This window comes from Ictidomys tridecemlineatus, chromosome 11 (assembly GCF_052094955.1).
Source record: "Ictidomys tridecemlineatus isolate mIctTri1 chromosome 11, mIctTri1.hap1, whole genome shotgun sequence".
Lineage (NCBI taxonomy): Eukaryota > Metazoa > Chordata > Mammalia > Rodentia > Sciuridae > Ictidomys > Ictidomys tridecemlineatus.
In genome coordinates this window covers 52,193,153-52,219,523 of record NC_135487.1, presented here as the reverse complement: position 1 = coordinate 52,219,523, position 26,371 = coordinate 52,193,153, and the positions used below count along the sequence as shown (strand labels likewise).

Below are 26,371 nucleotides of genomic sequence, written 5' to 3'. Positions count from 1 at the left end.
GCCTGTTCCGTGGCTATTGTTTTTAACCCCTCCATGGTTTAATCTTGAAAGAACACATACTAGATACATTAAAAATCAGAGTCACTGGGTCAGGATTTGAGATTTCAGCAGCAGGGAGTATAGAAATACATTGCTTAGAACATGGACACAGTTCAAATTCCCTGTGTGTTCAGTTTTCTCTATGAATCAAAGTGAGTTGAAAGAACACACTATCTAGTTCATCTGAGGTCACCTGGGGGATGCTGTAGGAGTGACAGTTCACTCTTACTTTCTTCTCTGACCAACAAGGCAAATCACATGGAGTGGGTGGAATAAATGATCTTGACAAAACAAAACAGTAGAATGGGAGTGGTGGTAGTGGTAGTGTGTGTGTGTGGGAAAGGCTGTAGCAATCAAGGAGATTAAAGAAAAAGAGAGAAAAAATAAGGTTAGGATGTTACAAAAAAACCAAATAAACAAAACCAGAAAGAATGAGCTAACAGACATTGAAAAACAGAAGCCCTGAATTGCCCCAATTGATGCAGATGAGGAAGAGATGTGGTTATATAAAAACATTAATAAATCTCACAGAGAACTGCCTATATTTTCACCACAATTGAAGGATTCTTTGGGGATTATCTGATGTAACATATAGAGTCTGGGGTGGAGTTGAAGTTACTTTGGGGGGTGCTTAAGAAGCCCATCTTAACCTATTTCTCTGAGAAAATAGGCAGTTGTCAAGAATTAAGTCTCAGACTTTGATTCACCTACTTCTCACATGGGCAAGTCTGCAGGGTGCTCTTCCTTGGGTAGCAGAAGGAATTCACTTAGCTTTGGTTGATGGTCCTTCTGAGCGAGGCAGGGTGGGGGTCAGCTGGTTTATATCAGCTGGGTGAATTGGAGGGGAGTTTAGAGAACGAAGGAAGACAATGAGGAGGAAGTTGTATGGGAGAAGTGGAATGGGAAAGCCCCAGGTCAGAGCCACCATGCAAGAGGGGAGAGGCAGCAGGAGCTGATGGGAGGTGGGAAGAGACAGAGTCCGGCCTTGGGCAGAGGGAAGATGCTCCTGGCAAAAGGAGGCAGTGAAACCTGAGAAAACCATCCAGCTGAGCAGCCATCCTCAACTCTTCACTCTCATCACAGCATAAGAAAAGAGGCACAAGGCATTTACAGAAAATGCCAGCAATGACTAATTTTTTTTTTCTGGGAAAATTGACTGCATATCATTGAGAAGCACTAGGGAAAAAAAAAGTCAAAAAAATTTTTTCTCATGTCTCACCATGCCAATGTTGATACCATTCTTCAACCTCGGGACAACCAAAAATGATGAAAAATGAAACCTTCAAGATAATAAAAGTTCTGATTTTTGCAATCTCTGGTGTGGTTACCCAGTTAGAATTTAAACATTTCCCCTCAAAGGAGACTGCCTTTTTTTTTTTTTTTAATAAGAAATATCTAAATCACAGGACCTTCCTTGGCAATTTCTTCTCTGCTTTGTGAACAGCTCTGTATGGAATAGCATAAGACCATCCCTGCAAAATACAGGTTTTCACATTCTGCTTATTGGTTCATTGGCGTAGGTCAAGTCTTTTGCCTCCTTTGCTGAGAAGGTTGCTTGGAAGGTTGACAGTAGCAAAACACATAGCAAAACAATTTCAACCAGAAACACAGGGCCCGGGGAATTCAGATCAGAAAACTTAGCCAGTCAAAACCACAAACAGATGAAAAGAGAGGAGATAATTTTTACCAACTGTGGGAGTGGTGGCTGCACTCAGGGAATTGGTTGACGATATTGAAGAAGTGCTTTCAGCCCGGGCTAAGGGTGCTATCGGAGGAGGGCTGGAAGAGTGTATGGGTGGGCTAAAGGGTCTGGGCTGTAGGGAGAAGAAAAGAGATCACAGGTCAGTTACAGGTTGTAGTACTTTGATTCCATATTGTTAATGTCTCCCAGTCTCGGATAGGACAACTTAGGTCCCTAAAGGCAAATGGACAGCCTGTTTTCACAGTAAAATGGGCTTTATCTACACAACAGCTTGGGGAGCAGAGCTGGAGGAACCATAAACCCTAGCATGGCTGAACTCAGTGGATATGCTGGGTTTAGAGAGGCCAGGATGTGTGATGGGATCTGTGATGTGTCCTCACACGCTCTCAGGGGCTGAGCAGGAAGCATTGTAAAATCTCATTCCAATCTAAAGATGTTTAAATACAAAATCCTGGACTGTGCTAGCAAGCCAAAGACTGTATACAGATGCCAACAAAATTGACCTCTGCCACAGTCTTGTCAGTTGTTTGCACAGATTGCTTTCCACACCTCAGCCTTAAATTACAATACAAGAGACTTCTGCAACAAATCCATGGGCTGATGCTTTCTTCTTTACATTCACATAGTGAACCTACCACCAAGAATGTATCTGTACTCTAGGATTAGAAACCAGCACTTGCTCTCTCTTGGAGTTTTCCAATAATCAGAAAAATATTGTGAGTGGAAACACCTCTCTTTCTAAAGGGGTTAGCAAGAATTGATCATGACTATATGCACTGACATCCATCCCTGTAGCAGAGGTGAGGGCCCAAGCATCCCACTCTCATTTCAGACATTGGCTTGAAAGATGATAGACCCTTGAGGAGGGTTGAAAGATACACCTGTGGGCAGTGACTATCTTTCAGTGACCACCTGAAAAGGTCATTTGGGAAAGAGTTCTTGTGCTTAAACCTGAAGTTGAGATGTCCTGTTCTTGTGCTTAGACCTGAAGTTGAAGCTATTGGTGATCTCTCCATCTGATTCTGAGCAAGCTGGGGCAGAGGGGAACATACCACATCTCCAACTCCAGGTTTTCCTGGAGGTAGCTTTGGCCTGGAGGGAGGCCGGGGAGGAGGTGGAGGTGGAGTGGTACTGCTGCAGGGAACCAAGGGAGTGGCTGGTCGAGCAGGAGATGATGCACCTGGAAAACAGGCCAGTGTTAGAAATGGCTGGAAGCAGAGGTGACCAGAATGCTGTCATCACAATACAATGCCTGGACATTTGGTTTGGCAATTCTACGCTAAGCACTGTAGCACGCATTTTTTTCTTTTTCTTTTTTTTTTTAATAAAGAAAAATGTATTCAGTTGAACTATGGTTGATGGCAGAAGCTGAAGCTCATTACCTTTTCTTGTCATGTGACACCCAGTGAAGGTAAATCCGTTCATTACTCTATCTGTGACAGAAGATGAATTCTTATGACTCTTGCCTGGTGGTACTTTTCATTTTAGTCACATACCCACTAAACTTAGGGCAAATTCTCTGATTCTTTTTTTTAAATGACAAAGAATAAAGGTTAGAACTTAAAGGAAGAGGAAGATGAAGGATTTTCTACATTATATTTTTCTTTTTTAAGCAGGGGTAAGAGAATTATGCTTTTGACTGTGAGTCAACATATGGGCACTAACTTTATTAATGTCCCCAAACACTTGAAGTAAGCAAAGGACAAAATATAATAAAGAAAATTAGATGATACATGAATTCTTTGTGTTTTTGAATCACAGTAATAGAAACACCAAATTCAGAGAATTTTGTGAACTCTGTTCAGTAATGTCAACGTAGAGTGATGATTTTCATAGTCGTTTTTTTAAAGAGCCTCCTGGATTTACTTTTCTGGCTGTCCATGACAAGCATATGAAACACAGATGACACACAGAGGCTGGCATGCACACCAATCAGCACACCAGAGGGGTCTCTGCACTCAAGGGCCCATCTTCAGTCATATGCCTGGGAGCATGGGAAAACTATTTGGCCAAACACCTCAGGAAAGTCAATCAGTATTTCAACAGTCCTTGTTCAGAAGTTTTGTCACTTCCGATTAGAACATAGGTTGTCACACTATCTCAAGAAAACTCTAAGAAATCCTGCCCCAGAAAAGTATCCATGCTTCTTTCCCACTACCCACCCCCACCTACTTCCTCCCTCGAAATACACCACAAATCTGTGGTCTCTGGAGTTCTAAACCAGCATCTCAATCTCTAGATCTTCACATCCACAAAGTCCTTTGAAGTTGAGTAGCAAAACCAATCGTTTCAGAGTCTGTTCTCATTTGAGGATAGCCTTGGGAGTGAACCTTGCTTCTTGTTTCAACAATCTGAAATATTGAGCATGTTTCTCTGTACTATTTATTCTGAGTTTATTCTGCAGTATTTATTCGACATTAGTGTGAAATCCTATTAATGATTGTTGCCACCTCTTCTCTATGCCATCTGTCCCCACCACTACCACCTTCTGTATGCTTACTTCTACTGAACTCTCCCTTTCTATTTTATTGGGCCAAGATCTATGCTAGGTGCTTTACATTTATTACCTGATCCCTATGGTAAGCTTTGGAGGTAGGTACTGGTAGCATCTCAATAAAAACAGAGGCTCAGAGATATTTAGTAACATGTTCAAGATCCTGGCACTTAAAGGGTATATTTAATTCCAAATCCCAAGCTCTTATAATGTTGGAAAGACTGTGGAGTCCCACATTTTGCATAAAATCTGTGCTTATTTTTACATGGTCAATTTGTATAAATCTCTCTCAATGTAAATGTTCTCAGTCTCTCTGATTAATGTTCTCTTTTTAAAAAATGGAGTATGTTTGGACAAGTCCCGGTTCAAAGTTTTGATTTGAATATTGTGTTAGTAGATTTGCACCCAGGAGGACTTCAGAAGATAGAAATGACAGCAGAAAGATGGGAAATAAACCTTGAAACAATGGAGTCTGTGTCAGGAAGTCTTAGGGAACTCTTTTTTTTTTTAATGATGGAGAAAGGGGTTTCTATTCAGCTTTGGGAAAACCTTCTATAGGAATGGTCCAAATGTTTCTCTGTGGGTCTATTTCTAAGAAATAGTCTTCTGAATCAATCCTAAGAAAAAGCTGGCCGTTTATTCTTTCCTTCCATGTTCCAGAAGGGAAATTAAAAAATCCTCTCTCGGTAACGCTCAGGAAAATACTGAGGGGCTGTGGAATACTGGGTGGAGGGTCCAAGGGTCTGAGTTCCTGCCTGGCCATCTCTCCTTATCTGTGGGATCTTTTCTTCTCTGGGCCTCAGCTTCCCCTGTTTTAAAAAAGTAGACATTGTTCTACTTACAAGTTAGTTATAACAGGGAAACTAAAAATGCTTATGAAAGTGTTTGCTAAACTATAAAATGTTAAGCAACAGAAGGCAATAGGTCTTGATGATGATGGTAAAGAGTATCTTTTGATAAAGACACAACTAAAAAGTAAAGAAAAAAGTGTTAATTGCTAATTAAAAATTTATTGTTTTCCTTTTCCTTTATGGATACTCCCATTTAAATCACCTTTTCTTTACTGAATCGATATAATTGATTTATTGTGCATTTAGAAGGAAAATAAGAGAATATGTTAAAAGCATTTAAAGGATATTTGGATTAACACCTTGCCTGAGGGACCCTGAGGGTCAGCAGACAACACACAGGGCCTGAGGGTGATTCCACAGTTGACCCAAGGCTTCACAAGATTTTGTGAAGTTGTTTGTGTTTTAAGGGTGTAGATGGATAATATTTATACCTCCCTAACCTCTTGGATTTTCAATTGTACTTTGATTTCCTTCTTGGGTAGTGTTTATTCCCAAACGCGATTCAGAAAATAAGTTGGACAGCGCCACTGTTTTAAGATGCAGTGTTTAAGATGTTAAAGTTAAGGTTTAACTTTAACAATTACACATCCATTGAGTTTTGTGAGTTAACAAAAGTTGGAAACAATTGTTATGCTCTTGATCCATTTGCTGTTCTTGATGTGATGTTTCAACATGGTTTCTTTGGTAACCATTGAAAACCAAATATCTATAGCTTCAACTTTGACTTCTTATGTGTCCATGTGGTGCGGGGGACAGAGAAGGCAGCTGGGGGAAGTGGCAGAAATACAGGCTATGGAATCCCACAGACATGGGGCCAGGTCCTGGCTCTGGTACTCATTAGCTTTGTGACCCTGGTCAAGTTACCTCTGGGCTTGTTTCCTTATCTGTAAAATGAAGCTAATGTACCCACAGTATTACTGGGAGAATCAAGTGAATTAAAATACATGTACTTTGAAATATGGAAGAACTAAATGACCTTTTCCAAATTGTGTTTCTTAGGACACAATTACACAATTTCTTTGGAAAAAAGTGTTAAGCATGTATGGGAATGGTTATATACTATATTTTCTTTTTTCCCCTCCTTTGGTAATAAAAACAATTAAAAGCTCTAAAACTCTCCAATAGAGCGTTCTGTGACGACGAAAATGTTCTAGAACACAATATTCAATAATAGCACTACTCACAGGTAGCCACTGAGCACTTGAATCATGGCTACTGTATCTAAATAACTGGATTTTATGTTAATTTAAATTTGTTATGATCACGGGTAAAATAACTACATGTGGCTAGTGATTTCCTAGACACCATTGCTCTAAAAAGACTTGCAGTTAAGAAATGTATATTTTGGTTAATTCAACCTCTGCATCTCAAACTGTGTGTGTGTGTGTGTGTGTTTGTGTGTGTGTGTGTGTATGTGAAATTGTAAATAACTTTTAAAATTCTGCCCCCACCCAGTACTAAAATTTCAATTTCCCCTGGATTGAAATTGAACCCAGAGGTTCTCTACCACTGAGCTATTCCCCAGCCCTTTTTGTTTTTTAATTTTGAAACAGGGTCTAGCTAAGCTGCTGGGGCTGGCCTCAAATTTGGGATCCTACTGCCTCAGCCTCCTGAGTTGCTGGGATTGCAGGCATGTGTCATCACATGACATGAATAACATCTTTTAATATTTCATGAGTTGGAAGATGTTTCTCTGAACATCTTCACTTGATGAACTCCTTTCTTTCCTAGTCCAAACCTGTTGAAGGCCAATAAAATTTATTTTCCTTTCTGTCCCCTGGCACACAATCAACATGGGAAAACAGATAGCCTTTGCCAGGAATCAGCATCTATATTCCAATAAAGCACTATTCTGGCCAAACTAGGTATTTATAACTTTTTGCCATAAGGAAATTGAAGTTCTTGGAGCAAATTCTTTACTTCCCACTGTGTTTCAACAGCAGGTAGCACTTCTGCTTCTCACAGCTTGGTTAGGACACCCTAGGATGTGAGAATAATGGTACCCACTTAAAATCAGTTAAAGAAGCCCAGGAAAGTTAGTCCCATCAGGATGCATTATAAAAGGCAGGTAATGAGGAGCATCATTTTTCTTTAAAGCATGAAGCTACTCATTCTATTATTGTAATCCTAAAATTCTATTTTTGACAGTCTGTGTATATTCATCAATAAAAGATTAACAGCAAATAAACTGGGACTTAATTAAGGGAATGATGGTGCAAGGTTTTATTTATTTATGGGCTTCATAGGACCAGATCAATTTCCTACTTGAAAATTCGATCCTTTTAATGCCAGCAAAGTATAGCTTTTTCCAGACCAATTATTAAGAATTTGTAGTCTTTAACTGGTAACCATATAAAATAATTTCAAATAAGGCTATGGAAGTTAAACATTAAAATGATGAAACTCTCAAAGATTCCAGAAAGAAAACTAAAACTTCTCTCTTCCTTAATAATTAAGTGTTTAATTAAACAAATATCTCCCAGAGCATTGTGAAAGGTGATGAAAACACAAGTCAAGGATGAAGTCTCCTCGTCTTCCATACCTCCCACTAAAGGGGTTTGCTTTGGGGAGAGCATTCTGTCCCTCCACTGGAGAGAGCTGGGTATTCCTTGAGATGTCCTTTTAGGGCACTGCGAGCGGGACCCAGGAGAGAGAGCCCTGTGAGAAACAACAAAGGCACAACCCCCACTTTTTTTTTTTTTTTTAGAGAGACAACTTCTTCAGGTTTGCTGTCTGAAGGCTTAACACAGCAACCTTTTAGTACCTTTACAGATAAATACAGAGGCTGTAATCCATGAACAAAACTAAAAAAGCAACAGAGATATGGCGGTGGGTGCTATAACCCTTCGGAATTAGAGAGGTGAACAAAACAGTAGGTTCTGAAAGCAGATTTTGGTGATTTTGTGGATGACACTGTGCAATATAGATGGTTGTCAGTGTTAGTTAATTAAGTCTGGAATCTTTTGTGACCAAACCTCACAGAAGTGCCTGGAGAGTACAGGGGTAAGAACACAGGCTCAGGATCAGATAGACCTGTGAATCCAAAGTTTGTCATCTCCTGCTACATAAACTTGGGCAAATGACTTGACCTCTCTGAGCCTCAGTTTTCCTATCTATAAAATAGGGGAAATAATAGTACCTTCCATATGGGGTTGTTGTGAGGATGAAATAATGTACACAAAGCATTTAGCATAGTGCTAAGCAGGAAATGCTTATTATTGACAAAATAAAGGTTTCCAAGGTTCTGTGGTAAAGAAACTTGCTCATTTTATTTAATGCCATGTTTGCCAAATGTATTTGCTTATTGAATATAATTTTCTAGCTGGGCACAGTGGTGCATGCCTGTAATCCCAGCAGCTTGGGAGGCTGAAGTAGAAGAATTGTGAGTTCAAAGCAACCAAGTGATACCCTCTCAATACCTGGTATATGTACCAGGTATTGAGAGGGTTTTTTAAAAATTTAAAAAATTTTTTTTTTCTTCTTGGGGAGAGGAAGGCCTGGGGCATACTTAATAATATGGTATTGTTTGTGGCACAGGTGAACCCCCACCCTTTCTTGATCCCCTTTGATGCTCTTGCTTTAAAAAACACAGAGGCAAATGTGGAACAATCACTGGAGGGCACTCCAGGGAAAGAGGGAGCAGTGGTGAGTGACAATCAGAACAGAAACAAGCCCTTTCTTTCTCACCAGATCTAAATATCTCACGCTTGGTCACCTCTCTTTCTTTTTAAAAAAATATTTTTAGTTATAAATAGACACAATAATCTTTTTAAATTTATTTACTTTTAATGTGATGCTCAGTATCAAGCCAGTGCCCCACATGTGCTAGGCAAGTGTTCTACTACTGAGCGACAGCCCCAGACCTTGGTTACCTCTTTCAAAGCAAAGAAAAAACAGCACCTGGCACCCCCAGAGAAGGTGCCGAAACTGAACCCCTGAAAGGGAGGAAAGGCTCGCAGGATCTTGCCAGATGAATCTGAGCAACAGTGGAATAAACTATATCCTATTTGTATTCTAAGATCTTGATATTTCTTTGGTATGCCTGGCAAGAGCTTCTGTCCTTTCATGGTTAGAAGACAGAAAATGAAGTTCAAAATAATAACAAAAGAAACAAACAAAAAATCAAATTCGATGTAAGAATCTGCATCGAGACTCCCCAAAGGTACATTTCTGGTAGACTTTTTCATCAAATGTCACCACCGTTGGCGTTGACGTCATAGCCTGATGGGTGTGTCAAGTGGTGAGATCTGAGAACAAGTTTGTCTGCAGTGGCTGCTCCCTTAGGGTGGGGATGTGCTAAGGCATTTATTTATTTAATGTAGTTCTTTAAAATCTCCTTTTAAAATCTTACATTAAAAAAAAAGTTCTTTCTCCACTTAAAAAAAAAAATGAAAACAAAAAGAAAAAAACAGGACCCTCCTTCCCCCCCCACGTTGACCTACAAAACCTAGGACTCTCAGGAGGCATCAGACAAGAGAATCAGACCACTCTCTGAAATATGCCTTTCTAGAACTTTCCTGAATTCCTAACAATGACATTCCAGCTTTCTTTAAAAACCTAAATGGCAGGGTGGAGGAGGACGCTCCTATGGGCTGGGTGGGCAGAACACATCCACAGACTTGGACCACGACTGCGAGCATTCGATGGGCTGGGGCATGCCACGGGGCCACAGGACACCCAGACCAGAGCAGGAATGGCTGGAGCTCTACGGCCAACTGCCAGGCAGGGGGAGGGTGTTGCTCACACTCAAGCAGCCACGGCCATTCCCTGGCACACGGAGCACAAGCAAACCAGAAGACGTACCACTGGCGGTCCCCGTACCACTGCCCGAGCCAGGTCCGGGGGACGAGACCACAGTCCTGTAGGTGGGTGGTGGTGGGGGAGGTGGAGTTGCTCTCTGTCCCAACCCAAAATCTTTGGGAGATGAGATTGTTTCTAAGTAATCATCTTTAATGAAGGTCTGCTCAGCCACTTTCTTCTGGACTTCTTCTAAATTGAGCGGAGATGGTACATTGCGAGGAGGCCCAGGAGGTCCTGGGGGACCCGTGGGAGCCGGGGGGCCGGGAGGGGCTGGAGCCAGGGAGTCATCTGGGTTGTCTGATGCTGCTGGTGGGGACACCACCTTTTCCCTTGGCGTCAACTCTGGAGTAACATGTTCCGGGGACGTGTCAGAGAAATGAACCCACTTTTCTTCAGTGTACACGGCAACAGACTTGGGGGACAACACTGGGCCAAAAATGCTGTCCAAGTCATTGATGGAGGGTAGTTTTTCAATTTTGGCCTCTGTGGCTGACTGTTCATTTCCTGTGGTCAAAGTAGTTGGTTTTAAACTTTAATTGACTTTCTTAATATTATTTATATGGGGGGGGAGGGTGATAAGGGTGAGGCAAAGTCTGGTAGATATATTGCCCTGTGAGGTGCCTTCGTGGGTATATATCTGGCTGGGTTAGGAGCTGAAGGCGAAAGGAGAGATCTCCCCTCCATAATGTGAGCGTTATATTTTGATGCTACTATTTATTCTTGCAAGGTGATAACAATTGGCCACTTTTACCATCACTTAAAGTGCTGAGCATGATACTGCTCTCAAGGCTGCTTACAAGAGAACCAAGGGAGCATTTCAAGAAACTCATGTTCAATTTATAAGAAACATAGGCTCTGAAAATACAAATTCCAAAAGGAGTTTGTTTCTGAAAATATGGGCTACTGCAATACAACACAGTAGACAAAGACTTCTGTGCCAAAAATCACACACATATTTTATGACTATTGTCTGCTCTAGTGTGTTTGGGGAAACTGATGATGATATCTGTTAGTTTAAAAAAAATGGATATCACATTTAGCTGTAGGTCTTCTAATACTCCAGAAACACAGCACAAAGATTAAAGAGACATTCTCACACAAATATTTTTAAACACATGCATACACATGACACTCATGGGTTACTGAGGAAGCATTTGCTACTTATTGGCACTGCTATACATATGCCTGTTTAATAGAGAAGAAAATCATAAAAATGTAATAATTCTTTTTCGCATCAAATCTCATCTGTTAACATCGCATGCTTAAGTGTGGTATATATCTGCAGTTACAAAACAGAAGTCTCTGTCTTAGATGGCATCAGCTAGTCTTTTTAATTCATATCAATAATAAGAGGCAAAAGTTAAAAACTTGTCTTCTACCGCTTGGCATGAAACGGTTGATAACAACTGCAATTTGAAGAACTCTATTTTTTTAAAACTGAGATTATTCAAATTAGAAATTGTTACTTAAATAACTGGAGGGCATGACCAGAAGTTATTTTACCTTTAAATAACTCTTGGGCTGTAAGAATTGGCTTGTCATTTCCATATTTATAGTTTGAAAGGAATTAACTTTCATGGTTCCAAGGCTAAAGATAAATGAGGTAGAATTTTGCGTGGCACACAATATTTATAATTTGGCTGCTGGTAGGTTTATTTATGTCTAATATAGTTTATTGGAAATACAGGAGACCCCAGTGGCTCAAACTTGCAAACGCCTGTACTTATGCGACTCTGAACGGTTTTTTTGGGGGGGGTTTAAGTCAATATAAATTTCATAAATGACATTTCTTGCTTTCTCTTTTGTTGATAAATACCCTCTCTGTACCTATCAAATTCACCAGGCTGCATAAATTGCAAAGGATGAAACTGCTATAGAATTCCAAAATGACAAAGAACCACATTCAGATCCATAAAATAACCATTACTACTTTTGATTTGACAGTCCAATAAGACTTGGTAGATTATAAATTGTCTGAATACATACTATTGATTTTAATTGAAAGCAAAGATATGTCTTTGAGATATCTGTCTAAAAGGATGCAGAAGTTTCTTGCCACATTTCATGATCTTTATACATCTCTTTGCCATAAGATGGTAAATACTTGAATGACTACCGGGGGAAAAAAATTCCACACCAACAGTATACCACTCATCCTGAGAACCATTTTATGTCTTTGTAGACTAGACAGTTTTAGTTCTAGCAAAAGTTTTATTGGTTCCTGGAAAAATTCAAATTGTGCCTTGAATTTTTAAATCACCAAAATAAGATCCAACAAGAGGAATGGTTAATTAAACAACTTTTCATATTGGTATTCCCCCCCCCCTTCACTTTATAAGTGAATGTGGCTCTTATTCTACCAAGACAAAATTGTGAGAAGTTTCTTTTCTTTCCTCCCTTCCTTCTTTCTTTCTCTCTTTCATGTGTGAAACCTGGAAGTGGTATTTTAAAATAAGTTTGCACAATACATTGTGATGGAAATAAACTAAATGACAACATTGTACCATTTTAATGTAGACTACAACTTCCAAAGCATCAAGGGAATGTTGAGGTCCAGGGCTGTGCCTGTTTGCCATATAATCTTAGATGAAAGGAACCTGAAGTTTACCTGGTCCAACTGTTAAGGGGGAGCCTGTTCGAGGTGGGGTGGCTGGTACATTTTTTGGAGGCAGTGGTGGAGGTGCTGTAGAGAGATGAGAAATCAAGTATTATTGATTACATTCTTCCTAAAGTACACAAGACACTAGATAAGCAGGATTAGAGTTTTTTCATTGAGAGACTTGATGTTGGAAATACCATCAATGATCTAAATTTTGTCAAGTTCAAAGCCAACAGATTAAAGCAGGATTATTAAAGTTCTTCCATTTTATGAGAATGAGAGTTTGCCAAAAGGATGTCAGATAGTAACAATAACATCAATGTTTTATTCATTTAAATATTATTTAATAAACTTCAATCCACAACTAAGTTCTACCTGCTATGCTAGGAACAAAATGGGTTGAATAAAAATCCTCTGCCCTCAAGGAATTGTGACCGATGATGAAAATCATGTTCACAGACAGTTAACAATCCAGGTGTGATAATGAAAGTCAGAGGCAAAGTGACTTGGGTCAATGAAGAATGAACAGGTTCCCTTGGTAAAAATGACAGCCAACAAAATCCTCAGATAGAAATAAGTCTAGTGTTATGGTCTCCACCAAGAGATTACTCTTCTGAACAGGGCTTCATCACTTTATGGATGAGGTTAAAAATTACTGTTTCAACAGCTACATTTTTTTTTCTTCCCTTTAATGTATGTTTTCTTGTCACCGGCCATATTTGGTTCACTCAAAAGAGTTCACACTATTTTCATAAATCATCTCAAGGTTCAGATGTGAACCTGGATGTGCTCTAATCTTTCATATCCTGAAAGCAGGCTGAGTCGGGTGCACATGTAAGCTGGAGGGCTCTTTCCACAATAAGCATGACTAACAGCTGTCCTCTCAAAGCTTAGGAGCACTTGGCCCTTAATCTTCGTTATGAGCTGCTGAAAACAGCACTTGTTGTGGATCATATTTTCCCAGTCAATCAGAGTCTCCTTAGTAATGGTTTCTATAAAAAGTTGATCAAGATTGTCATCAACAAAACACTATAAAACAAGTAAAATACCACAAAGCCTAATAACTTGAAATAGTAACCCTATGCTGCAACCATGAAATGAGCAGAATTATACAATGTCCATCAATAAACAACAGCCTCTGTCGTGCTAGGTGCCACTACAGTATGTAAAACTCACGGCTCTGAAATAAGTGGTGTTGAAGCAACACATCAGCTACGCAAACATTTCATTTGTTTACCTTCTTGTCATTTAGGAAGAATTTTCTAGGAATGGTTTGGGCAATTTAGGTCTGTAAAGAAAGCTTTTGGGGCCTGGGGTTATGGCTCAGTGGTAGAGCGCTCACCTCCCTGGGTTTGATCCTCAGCACCACATAGAGAAATAAATAAAATGAAGTATTAAAAAGAAAAAAAGAAAGCTTTTCAAGGAAGTCAGGTTTTCTCCTCTGGCTTTGTTTCCTAGTAGCATGGAGAAACATTCCAAACTATGCTGCTGTAGTTTATATATATACAACTACAACTTAAAATATTTATATATATATATATATATATATATTATATTATTATAAATTATATATGTTATATATAAATATAATATATTTATATATATTTTAAGTTGTAGTTGGACACAATATCTTTATTTTTGTTTATTTACTTTTGTGAGGTGCTGAGGATGCAACCCAGTGCCTCACATGTGCTAGGTGAGTGCTCTATCACTGAGCCACAACCCCAGCCCTGTTTTACATTCTTCATATACATATTTCAAAGTTCAGTAGTTTAAAAAGAGTTGCTGATGATGCTGTTTTTCTACTCTGTTTTTGAAAAAATATTGTTGGAAAGGTTGGCTTACATGGCTTGATAACAATAATATTCTCAACAAATAACCTCTGGCTTGTGATTATGAATCCTCTGGGATAATTCCCATGATCATTTTTAAAAACTAAAAGGCAAAACCCTGGGGATGTTGAATTGGAAGAAGTATGAGTTGGTCTGTACATGAGCCTCTAGGAGTTAAATTACCTTCTACAGCCCCATCCCACCTTTTCCTGAGATCTAATCCTCCCATAGGTATTTTAAGGAGCACCTTCCATATGCTTGCTTGGTGCAAGCAGTCTACTGAAAGCAAAGTTCAGGTAACCCACCATACAGGTGACCTGGCCAAATAAGCAATGCATTCAGTCTAAATAGTCCAGCCCATCATAGGTGAAGGGTTATAAAGATCTCTGGACCTCCTCTAGCCATCCAGCTTTGTTTGGGCTGATGGCTGCTTTGATATAAATTTGTTCTGATTTCCTGTCTCAGCTTCTCTCTAGCAATTTCTCTTGCTTTCCAACTGTCCTTCTTTGATCTCAATGTGTTCTTTTTGTCCTATGAAGCCTCACTTGTTCTGTAGGACCAGCAGAGACCATATCTCATCAGCCCAGCAGATTCTTCAGCTCATTTGCTTCTGGTTCTTACATATACATATGAAATGAATGAATGAGTGGGTGAACATGTGGGACATCAGAAGAATCTATCGTTCAAGGTTAATAATTTTACGTCTCTGGCTTAGATAACTTGCCATGGCCTCTTTTTAAACTCTATGGCCTGTTAGAATAACATCTTCCCCTCAATATCGTACAGTTCAAGCCTTGCTTGTGTTGACTTTCTAGGAGTCACCTGATTTCATTCTGCAGACAGACAGTAAAATGAGTCACTTATTTTTCCAGACAGAGCAGACATATAACTTACTTCCGGTGGGAAAAGGCCTTGTTAACTTTGGCGATTCCATGCTTGGATTAATTGGCTGGCCTGCACCCCATATCTCAGGCTGATCTAAAATAACTGGAAACATAAAAAAGAGAATTTCCCAGGGTAAGTTAAAAAAAAGAACCTCCCTGGATTTTAGAACTTAAAAATTTCAATTTAAAGTTGAACTTTACAAAATTATCTCCCCTTGCCTTATACTGGGAAATTAATTTAGCAATGTGCTGCTCCCATTCTTTTTAAATGGAAAACAGAAATAGAAGTGTGGTGTGTAGGGGTGGGAGGGGGCGTCTGTGTGTTTGCATATAGCTTAGTAAAAACTTTCAAAATGGATTCTGCATTTTCTTCCTGGTGGTCACTTAAGGACATTCCAAATATCAGCACACATACTGGCTCCAATTCAGGTATCCATTTGAAAATTCGGGCATTGATTCCATGGATGTTTGTTTTCTTATAAGTTGGTTTATTTAAATCTCTTATGAATATGCTTCAAAGCTGAAAATGCCCAGGTTCTGTGCAGTGGTTTCTATCTTTAAAGGGTCTCCAGGGTCTTTACAAAAACCTTTTGCAGCCTCATAAAGAGACATAATTATTCTAAAAATGGTTGGTGAATATCTTAAGAGCACCAGAAAAAAAAATGCTTAGACATCTGAAGTAAATCAGGACAATTAGGTTTTGGATCTAAGGACATTGAATTTAATATTTTTTTTTCTCTTTCTTTTCTATTGTTCTGATCTTGTTATTATGGAAATGGTGAGAATAGCTACCTCTTTTCAGCAAGTACTGAGGTGATTCATTACACTGTGGACTGCAGACTGGGAAGCTAGTGGGATATGCATTTGAATCTAGCCTCTAGTCTTACTTTAGAACCCTGTGCAAAGCATTGAACCTCTATGAGCTTCCCTCCTTCAGTGTGAAGTGGAGATAATAAGTTACTGACAAGATTGAAGCAAGTAATGGATACAAATGAAATGTTTGTAAAATGCACATTTATCAGAAGAGCAATTGCTGTTGTTATCTATTTTAATCCTTATAACACCACCAATGTGGTGATATCGGTGCCACGTTGGGGAGAGGAAACCAACGATTAGTGATGAAAAAAAATAACTTGTTCATAAGTCCAAAATATAGATAGCCTTCCAGGCCTTTTAAACTAGTACTAGGAGAATCAATCCATTGCAGGATCATGTGGTTGATGCAAATGGTAGAACTTTATAGGACTTCAGGGGCTGCAGTCACTTGATGGACAGATAAATCAGATTGACTGACAAGTCCATGCATGGCTCTCCTCTCTATCACATACCTCAGAAATGATCTTAGCTCTGTTTTGTTGTGAAGCAGCATTACTTTCATGAATTCAATGTGGAATATCACTTTGATGTTTAAGAACTACTTCTATTTTTTATATAACGTTTCTATATAGTTATAGACAGATTCAGGTCAAAAAAATCAAATCCCATTTCTGCACATCATACAACTCTGTCATGAAAAGCAAGACTGATTGCAGATGAGTTACTAAGACAAATAAGACAAATAATTGCCTGACTGCAAGGCTGCCTTAACAGAGGGAATCCAAGTTATATACATTTAAATAACTAAAGGAGTATTTAGAGATGTTCTTTATACATTTTCCTAACTATTAAATCATTGAAAATATTCAGGTGTGGCTGATTGCTGCTAATTTCCGAGATTCATTCTCCATTTCTCTATGGTCAAAGAGTTTAGCTGTCTACATGACACCAGATTCTCTCTAGTGGGCTTTGGCTGGCAGTGATGGGTGTCTCTTCCAGATTGCTCTGACTTTTGGCAGAGTTCCACTGGCCTCTCCCCACCACTTTTCCTCTGACAGAGGCGTGTGAGGAGTTGGAGTATCTCTCTTGGAGTCAGAGATGAAGGTAACTAATGTGGACAGTAGATCGACCCTACCAGTTCAATATTGCTTTCTTTCAGACTGTTCACATGAAACAAATAAAATTCTGTTGTTTTTTAAAAAATTCTATTTGTTGTTTCTTTGCTACTGAATCTTAGGCATTATACTCATTATACTTCTAAGCATTCTTAACACATAAGGGTATTTCACCATTGGGTCCTAGAAAGATACCATTTTGTTTTATATATATATATATATATATACACACACCATAATGTTTTTAAGTGAAACAATTTTTATAAATACATGCATATCATCAAACACAGCTACTGGAGATACATGCATTGGACATAAATGCACTTCAGGAATAGATTAGATCTCTCGTACAGAGGGATTATCTTATAACAGCAAGGTATATATTATTTTTAAGCCATCCAAAAAACATGGTTGATTCTAAAAAGTTAAATATTTAACACTAGGAATAAATGTGTAATAAGAAAGCTTAGCAACGATGGCATAAATGAAGGTATTTTTCTCATAGCATTTGATTTCTAAGTTGCCAAATGACTAAGTCTTTTCTGGGTCTTGAACCAGGAAACAATGCCTGTCATGAACAATTTAATGGTCACTTCCACTAATGGGGTGGAAAGAGATTAAAGGCAACAGAGAGGCCAGTGACAATGACTGTGATGAGTCCCAGAAGGCCTGGCTCCATTCATGCTCCTGCTAACACCCCATAGGACAGCCATTTGGTCACAGAGTGTTGACTCCTCAATAAGGATTTGTATAGATTTGCATTAATTTTTACCAACCTTATTCGAGGAATGAGCTTATTAGCTATTAGATATTTCTGGAAGTAAATGTCACATCCTAAAATAACAGAAATATGCAATCTAAACTCCTGTTCTTGGAAAATAAACCAAGATTGGAACTCTTCTTTACTATGAAGATATGATGATACATTAAAAACATACCTCAAAATATACATATATTTTTAGATAAGTTATAATTTAATGAAAAAGGAAACAAATCTAAGAGGCATAGTGTTTTTTTCTTACCTTCCGTCTTCTGTTCATCAAACGCTGATTCTAATGGTGGGCCAAAGAGGGGAGCAAGGGCCACAGTGTCATCAGGAGGCTTTTTGCTAAGTCACATACATTGAGGCAAAATACAAGAGAGGGCTCAAAAATTAATGCTCAAAAAGATATACAAGCTTTCAGATATTTTTCTTGATAAAAATGTGTGTGTGGGGCGGGGAGAAGAAACCAATGGTTAGTGATGAAAATAACTTGTTCATAGTAAAAGTTATGAAAGTTCATAGAAAGTCTTATGCATATCTATGTGCAAGAATGTATATACAAAGCTACTTTATGGCTAGAAAGTATTACATCAAGATGTCAAATGTATTATGGGACAAGAGTATTAGTCAAAGATAAAAATCTCTGGTTCTCAGTGGAGGGCCAGGGTACAGGTCAAGTGGAAATAAGTTGAAGGAGAAAAGGTTTTTCAAAGCATCATGATTTTCTGTGTCTAGAAGAGATAATATTGAGAGATAATAGTTTATTGCAAAGTACCCTTTGGCCCTTATATCTAAAAAAACATTTTTATGAGTCTTTACCACATCTCTGGGTTGTAAGTAAGGCAGTCTATGTACGATTGCTAAAAGCGGAGCATAGGGATGCGACGTCACAAGCCACCCAAGAAATTGGGTGTTTGAACAAGAAACTGGGTTGCTCAGCTCCTAACTTCATTGTCCCCCTCCCCCCCAAGGGCTCATTATGACCTCCTAATACTCCAGTACAGTTCATATCAGAGAAAAAAGAAGAGTGCTGACGATATTGGGGGGGGGGCAGGAGGAACACAACATATATTCTCTCCTAATTTCTACTCACAGCTGCACAACCTTCTCCATTTCTACTCCACACCTTGTGAATACTAATCTGCGTGTGGTGAGGGACTCGGGTGGAGAGGAGAGGACAGAGGCTGGGAAGGAAAGGAAAAGTCCTAAAAGGTTTAAGATATTAAAGAGAAATAGCAGCCTTTTGGGAAAGCAGTGCGCATCTGTATAATATTTTACCCAAAGAATACACTGTGAAATACAATGTTCTGCTAAAATCAAACACCAGAGGCTTCTTTTGGTTTGTGGCAGATGAGATGCATCATGAAGTTGTGTACAACCTCAAAGACTTTCCTTCATAGAGTCAGCCATATAAATGTATTTCAGATCAGAATTTCAGAAGCTAAAAGTTCTTATTATATAGACCTTTAGACTTTTCATTAGTGAAGGGACCATATTCTGATAGGGAGTTACTTTAGATAACTGCACAGTATTTCCCTAAAAAGTCTCCCTGGGGCTGCACTTATGAGAAATGGTAACATGCTACAGATGCATGAATTTCTACATGTAGGTATGCCCTTTATTAACAGGAACTAAGAGTTTAGACCAGAAGATATTTGCCTAATCGTTAAGAGTTCCTGAGGCCTCACAGAAAACACAATTCATGTCTTTCATGCTCACCTTATAAGTTCTGGAGTTGGTGTGGAACGCCGGGGCCTGGCCACTTCTTCACCTGATGCACAGGGACAAAAGACCTTTTCAGGCACGTTTTTACCCTTCCCTTCTGATGTGTCTAATGAACTATGTTTGGAAACACTTAGAGATTGAAGTCCCATCAATAAACAATTCAATAAGAAAACTCTGCAAAAGAAACCCTCTCCCCTGGCCACGCAACAGAAATATATTTGTCACATGTAGTGGCATCTTCTCTGGCATTTGTAAAACCTCATTAACCAAGGAATTACCATAAACAAGCCATCGAATAGAAGATTTGTACACTCCAGCACTCAGTGGAATAGCATACCAGTCTTTGAATGTCTGCTGCCTTGATCAGTTCTGCTTCCCAATTACCATAAAACAATGACAAAGCAGCCATATGTACATAGTAAATGAATACAGCATTTTTTGCCTCTTCTCTTCTTGAAATGCCAAGAAAATGTTTTATCTTTTAACTATGAACCGTGAATTTATAATTCCCTAGGATGTGTTGTATGCAGCAGAGGAAAATCATGCCCTATGTATATTATAACCCATATCATATCATCACTTTGGTTGATTAAAATATTTATATCAAATAACATAAGAATGGGTAAGTTGAATTTACCTTCATTTCCTTCTGGCCTCCTCTTCTCCCCACCCCGATTAGCAAATGCACACTTGATTAAACTCATTTCTAAACTTAAATAATACAGCAATAGTCGGCAAATACAGGGAGAAAATAGCAAAGTTTTTCCAAAAATAATATTAAGTTTTTGAATTTAAACATTAATTATTCAGAACCCAGAGAAGCACTCTATTATAACAAGAATTCTTTGCTGTAAAAGCAAAAAACATTTTAAAAAAGGAAAAAAAAAGACAAAAAGTAAGCTTTAAAAATCAAACCCAAGAGTTTATAAATCAAATGTATATATATGCTCCAAGAGCCAAGGAACTATTTCTTCTTTCAAATTGTACTCTATGTCTGGTAGCTATGATATACTTACTGGATAAGTTCCTTTTAATTGCACCCTAGAATTAGAAATAGACACTATAAGGCTTACGAGCACATATATGTTATGTACAATACGTATCATTTCTGTCATTGCAATTAAACTGAACTCAAAGAAATGCAGAAGGAAAAAATAAAAATTTTCTCAGAACCATACTTAAGTTGGAACTTGTGGACACACACATAAATCAGTTTTTCATTTTATTTGAAGATTATAGTGTGGAAGGGAAGGTAAATCCTAAGTCTTTTGACTGAGAAAAAGCCCTTACCTGGGTAGATTTGAGAAATTAAAGTCAAATAATGAATAGTCCCTTAAAAACAAAACCCCTCCTAAACTCTAACCGATAAGAGAGTAAATCCAAGTTTAACATATGTTTGACATTTGAAAGTTCTAGACTGTATTTAGGAATATTGACTGCTCCTAGTCAGGTGGGATCTCCAAAGTGTTAGTAGAACCAGTCATCAGCTACTAATTCAATTTAAAAAATTGGCAAGTATTAAAGTGGAGGGGAACTTAGGGGCTTCTACCACTTAATTCAGGAAGCTAAGGAGTTCCACCTCTCCAATTTCTTCCACATGCCTGCTACTAGACCCATCAATCTACGGATTAAGTTATTCTTTAGCTCAAGACATTATGATGCTATTGGAATGCAAATAGTTTTGGCAGAAACACTGTGGAGCAGGTCATTTCTAGCTTTTATAATGTCTTGGCATAAACTTATTCTGAAAACAGAAGAATTGATAACAATTTTTGAATTAAAAACAGAAGCTGTGAAAGATTCTTTGTGTGGGGTGCTACCATGGGACCACTGTAGGGTTACATCATGGGGTAGGGCATGACTTGGCATGGCCTGACTTAAGAGAATACGAGGGACAGTTGAGGGCAAGGAAAGCAAAGGGGTAGGACCATGGACCATCTTGGTGAGGTGCCACCAAACAGTTTTCCCCTATTTTCTATCGATGGTGAAAGCTCAACCTGATGGTCCCAGATCTGTTTTCTTCTCTCAGACTACAGCACTAACAACTTAGGACAAGATCCAGCACCTCTGTAATAGAACTGTAAGAAGCTTTTCTTTTTCCTAAGGACATATCAGAATTTTCTGTTCTCTTTTGAACTAAATTAGGATGGAGGAGCAGTTTCAATCTGAACAAAGATCTATTAGGTGTTTTCTGGCAGGTGGCTCAATCCAATTATTATTTTATGACTTGTTTTGACCAAAATGCAATCTGTTTTCCTTTACTACATGTGCCAGATGGTAGATTCGTGCATAATTAGCAAAAAAATTTAAATATGCTTATTTAATTCTGCTAAGATCATTAGGGGAATTTGGATATGAGGGTTATTTTTATTATTTTTCATTTTTTAAAATAAGGGTATGTAGACAAACAACTGTTTAAATGAGGCTAAAAATGTTTTTTCTGGGTTAGAGACCTTCTTGATAGTGAGAATTAAATAAGGTTTTAAGGAGTTTTCATTTAAATAGTCAAAATACAAGATCAATAAGTTTGGCATTGAGGGAACAGCGCCCATCCAGTTCTGTGAGAACTGATATCCAGTTGTTAGGAGATTCCAGAGGGCGGACTGAAGGTACTTTGGTCTCTCTGTCCTATTCATTTTATTAAAAATGTTAATATCCGAGAAACAATAATGGTAGAAAGCTTCTTTCGTATTCATCAGTTATTACTGAAAGTCACTAGAGAAGCAGTCCCTATACCACTTTTATTAAATACTTCTCATGAATGAATGATCATAAGTTAAGGACAAGCCAGAGATGGAAGAAATATACAAGAAAACCCTGTCGGTTGGAAATTAGAAGCAATAAGGGAATATCAATTTGGAAAGGAACAGATATTTAAAATACCAGCAGCAAGTCCACAGCAATGGAAAAAAAAGTCCCACTGTGAGCTGGATCCAGCACACTTGTCACCATGATAAATCTCCAACAGGGTTAGGGTGATCACCCAAACCACACTCGGGACAGAAGCCCATTGATTTAAAAACCTCCTCTTAATGCATGAACATATTTTCCTCCTTTCAGTGATTGATGCTATATGTATATTGTGAATCCATTTTCTTTATTTTTCAATTAACGAAACCCACTCTTTTCCTCATCTGATGTACCATCCGACTGCTGGGTTGGAATCCTCACATGTGTAGAGCTGTCCCTACAGACACCATGTTTAACCTCAGGTGTGCAGTGTAAACAGAACACCATCAGCATCACCTGGGCAGGGTACTTGCCTCAAACTAATTAGCTGAGCAGACACAGGCATAGGGATATTTCATAGGGTGTTGATTTCAGTTTCATTTCCTCTTTAAAGTGACTGGCTAGGTAGACAGGGTGGAGGGGACTCATTTCAAAAACATCAGGCTCTTGTCATTGCTCTACATTCTTCATGTTCTTTAACTTGAGGAAAACGAGATTCCACTAGATCAATGTGAACTACCCTTGATCTACCTTCCAGAATTGTCTTCAGTGATGAAATTTAGAGTGATCCTACAATCTAGGAGTATTGAGTTGAAAGTAAGTCTGACCCCAAAATGTAAATTCTAAGTATGTATATCAATGTATGTAAGTTATGGTCCAAGCACATATTTTGAACACAGGCTTAAGAACAACATGGCTTAAAAAATGATTCTTTACTTTCTTTATAGTTTTATGATTCTTTATTATCACATTACTATCAATTTCTATGGGGCTTACTGGCCAATCTGCAGTCCTTGGAGATGTACACACACACACACACACACACACACACACACACACACACACACACCACAATGTATACAAATACATTTTTTTAAATTTAGCACTAGGAGTTAGGATTCCCAAGTATCAAGTTATTCTGTTATGGAAACATGCTCTGATAATTCTAAAACATGCCCTTGACACTTAGAAAATCAGAGGATTACAACCAGTAAACCTAATTCATCTGCCTCATTCACACCGAGTTATCATAAATTTAATGGGAAACCAACCTGGCCACCTTGCCTTGGCAGCAATTTTCTCTATACATGTTTAAGGTAAAATGTTGAGAGTTCTTACCGGGCTGCGCCTCTGTGATCAGCAAAAAGGAATAGAGAACAGACACCTAGTCAGAGAATGATGGATCAGTCAACAGGCGTGGACAATCCAAGACTTCAACATGGCCACCACACACACACCCCAAATAATCAGGCCAGAGAAAGAAAGACAGGCAGGCATTGTGTTTAGGGTTCCTTTAAACCATAGAAGGCTTTACAGAACCTTACAGAGGGACTGTTGTCTGATACAGCTTTGCTCATGGGGATGTTCAAGCTTTAGTTATGTGCATGGAAGAACAAGGCAGAAACATACAAAGTCTTTACTGATGGTGTTAATGTCTTACCACAAGGAGTTTTCTCCAGATTATTTGAAGAGGAAGGTCTGAGAGAGTAGAGAGTGCAGGGAAGACTGTTTCCCTGTGTGCAACTGGGTGTTGTTAGCAAGCATCACAGATGCATTTCCCATAACTAGGGCCTAAAAGGGAGCTTCCAAACAAATTAGGAGGAATGTAGAGAGCCCTCTTCTTCCGTTTTTCTTTCTAGTGTTCTATTTAGAATGTGTGTTTCTGAGGACCTTCTATTTTTTGCTAAGTATCTGTCCTTGGCCTGGTGATGTGGGCATCCCATGAGTAGGCATGTGATGGGGAAGATGAGTAGCTCCTGATAAACACAGGAGAAACAGGGAAAACTGCTAAGCAACAGAACATGGGTGGACCCAACCGTGTCTGGAAAACACAAACAAGCAGACACATGACCGCTCTTTCCTCCAACTGTGACTGTAGCTGCCAACAATTTACCCCACAGCCCCTGATTACTGTCCCTCTTTAGGATCTTTTTGCAGTAACATGAGTGACTAGGGTGTGGGAGGGGAGAGAGATGTGCAGAAGTTTGCGGATGTGAATATGGGCTAATCCAGGATTCACCAGATTCACTCCTGGCCTCAGACAACTCAGGTCAAGAGCAACACAAGAGAGGTACAGGAGGCTGCTCACAGGAGGAGGCTGGCTACTTTTCAGAACAGACAGGACACAAAGGCCTGTAGCCTTTTTATCTGGGAGGCCTCCAGGGGGATTTAATCCACTACTTTTATGATGCAGAGAGGAAAGGGAGGTTCCAGGACACACAGCTAGTAAAACCCCAGAACCAGAGGCAGAATTTAGATCTCAGATCTTCTGTTCTGTTCTTTTGGTGATTTTTAAGTATGACCTTGTGGAAGGATTTCTAGAGCAGAGAATCACTGAGGCTAACATCCAGGAACTGTGATTTCTCAGACCGGTTTCATAAGTGGCTAGGACTTTAAACACACTTACTTTAGTCAGTTTTCCTTGTAACAATTTAGACTTTATTATTTGCCCTATTTTCTAGGGACTGTTCCCTATTGATCCCACTTTTCTTATAAACCTGTCTGTATGAATGCAATTTAAGCAAAATTAGAAAAAAAGTCACTTATCAATTGTGTATTTGAATTTAAATAAGATCACTTATGACTAACCTATATCATGTTTTGAGGAATATTCACTATTTCAGGGGAAGATTCGTTGGTGACCAAAGTTATTTTATAAAGAAGCACATGTGGGGGCTGAGGATATAACTCAGTTGGTAGAGTGCTTGCTTTGCATGCATCAGGCCCTGGGTTCGATTCCCAGCAGCACCACCAAAAATCACATGTGGGAATTTCATGACAAACTTTCAAAATAGATGACTAAATGTGACACAGTTCCTATAGTACAGAATTATAAGAAGTAATGTGATATGAAATGCAGATCTCAACCATAGAGAGTCAGAATCTTATCTACAAGAAAATTATCAATGTAAGATGATAAAAGAGCTTTTCAAAATAATTTTGAACATATTGATCCACTCAAATTGTTGTATCTTAATTTTTAATGAAATAAAAACCTGTATTTAAAATCAATAGTTCAAACTTATAATTTTCCTAGAAAAAGATCCTCTTAAGAAATAGCATTTTGGAAACTGTCCTTCCAAATTCTTTCATCAGACTAGAATGTTCAAATTCACATGGGCACTGTTTGATTAACATGAATCCAAAAGCCACGTGTATAAGTCATACAACATGCAGACACAGAAGTTCTACAATTAAGGGATAGCTGAAATCCTCAAAAGAAAAGCTTTTCCAGAAATAAAATGAAAGGACTTTACATACATTATCACCACTGAAGAGCTCTGCTGGACAAAAAGGTGAGCCAAATTATTATTAGACATGAGGGAGGGGTCTTTGTCTGTTAAAATTTCTATTTTACCCTTTCCCCTGTCATTTCTCAAGAATTTCGAAGCATTTAGCATTTTGTTTTTGTTCTACTGACATACAGAATTTGCATCAAAGATAGAAGAAAATAAATTTAGTATTTGGTCTTGATTTATTCTAAAAATTAAGGGATCTATGTCAAGACTTAAAGACTCAAATGCCTAGAGGGGGAGGAATATATGGTACTGGGTGTCAAGGCAGGGCTGGTCACGAAGTCCTGGGGAACTGGCCACTATTCAGGAGCACCCAGTATCTGCCAGGTGCAAATGTGGGCCTAGTGCTCTTAGGTCTTATTTTTGTTTTTATTTTTGATTATTTATTTATTTACATTTTTTTTAATGGTACTAGAGATTGAATCTAGGGCCATGTGGTAGACATATGCTCTACCACTGAGCTACATCTCCCTCCCTCCCTCCCTCCCTCCCTCCCCCTCTCTCTC

General features: G+C 38.7%; 1 protein-coding gene across 23 annotated transcripts in view; it reads right to left on the bottom strand.

The window, feature by feature from the left end:
• Positions 1-26,371, bottom strand: part of Sgip1 (SH3GL interacting endocytic adaptor 1) — a 205,775-nt gene that overhangs the window by 53,130 nt on the left and 126,274 nt on the right. For 14 of the 23 annotated variants that reach the window (XM_078026456.1, XM_078026457.1, XM_078026455.1 and 11 more), the window contains 8 exons: positions 20,637-20,661; positions 19,615-19,666; positions 18,155-18,240; positions 15,212-15,304; positions 12,495-12,569; positions 9,890-10,390; positions 2,794-2,921; positions 1,727-1,853 (listed from right to left, as the gene is read on the bottom strand). In XM_078026456.1, the coding sequence (XP_077882582.1) occupies positions 1,727-1,853; positions 2,794-2,921; positions 9,890-10,390; positions 12,495-12,569; positions 15,212-15,304; positions 18,155-18,240; positions 19,615-19,666; positions 20,637-20,661 (1,087 nt within the window). Of the gene's footprint in view, positions 1-1,726; positions 1,854-2,793; positions 2,922-9,889; positions 10,391-12,494; positions 12,570-15,211; positions 15,305-18,154; positions 18,241-19,614; positions 19,667-20,636; positions 20,662-23,688; positions 23,701-26,371 lie in introns of all 23 variants that reach the window. The other 9 variants (XM_078026467.1, XM_078026468.1, XM_021731094.3 and 6 more) reach the window with 2 other exon arrangements.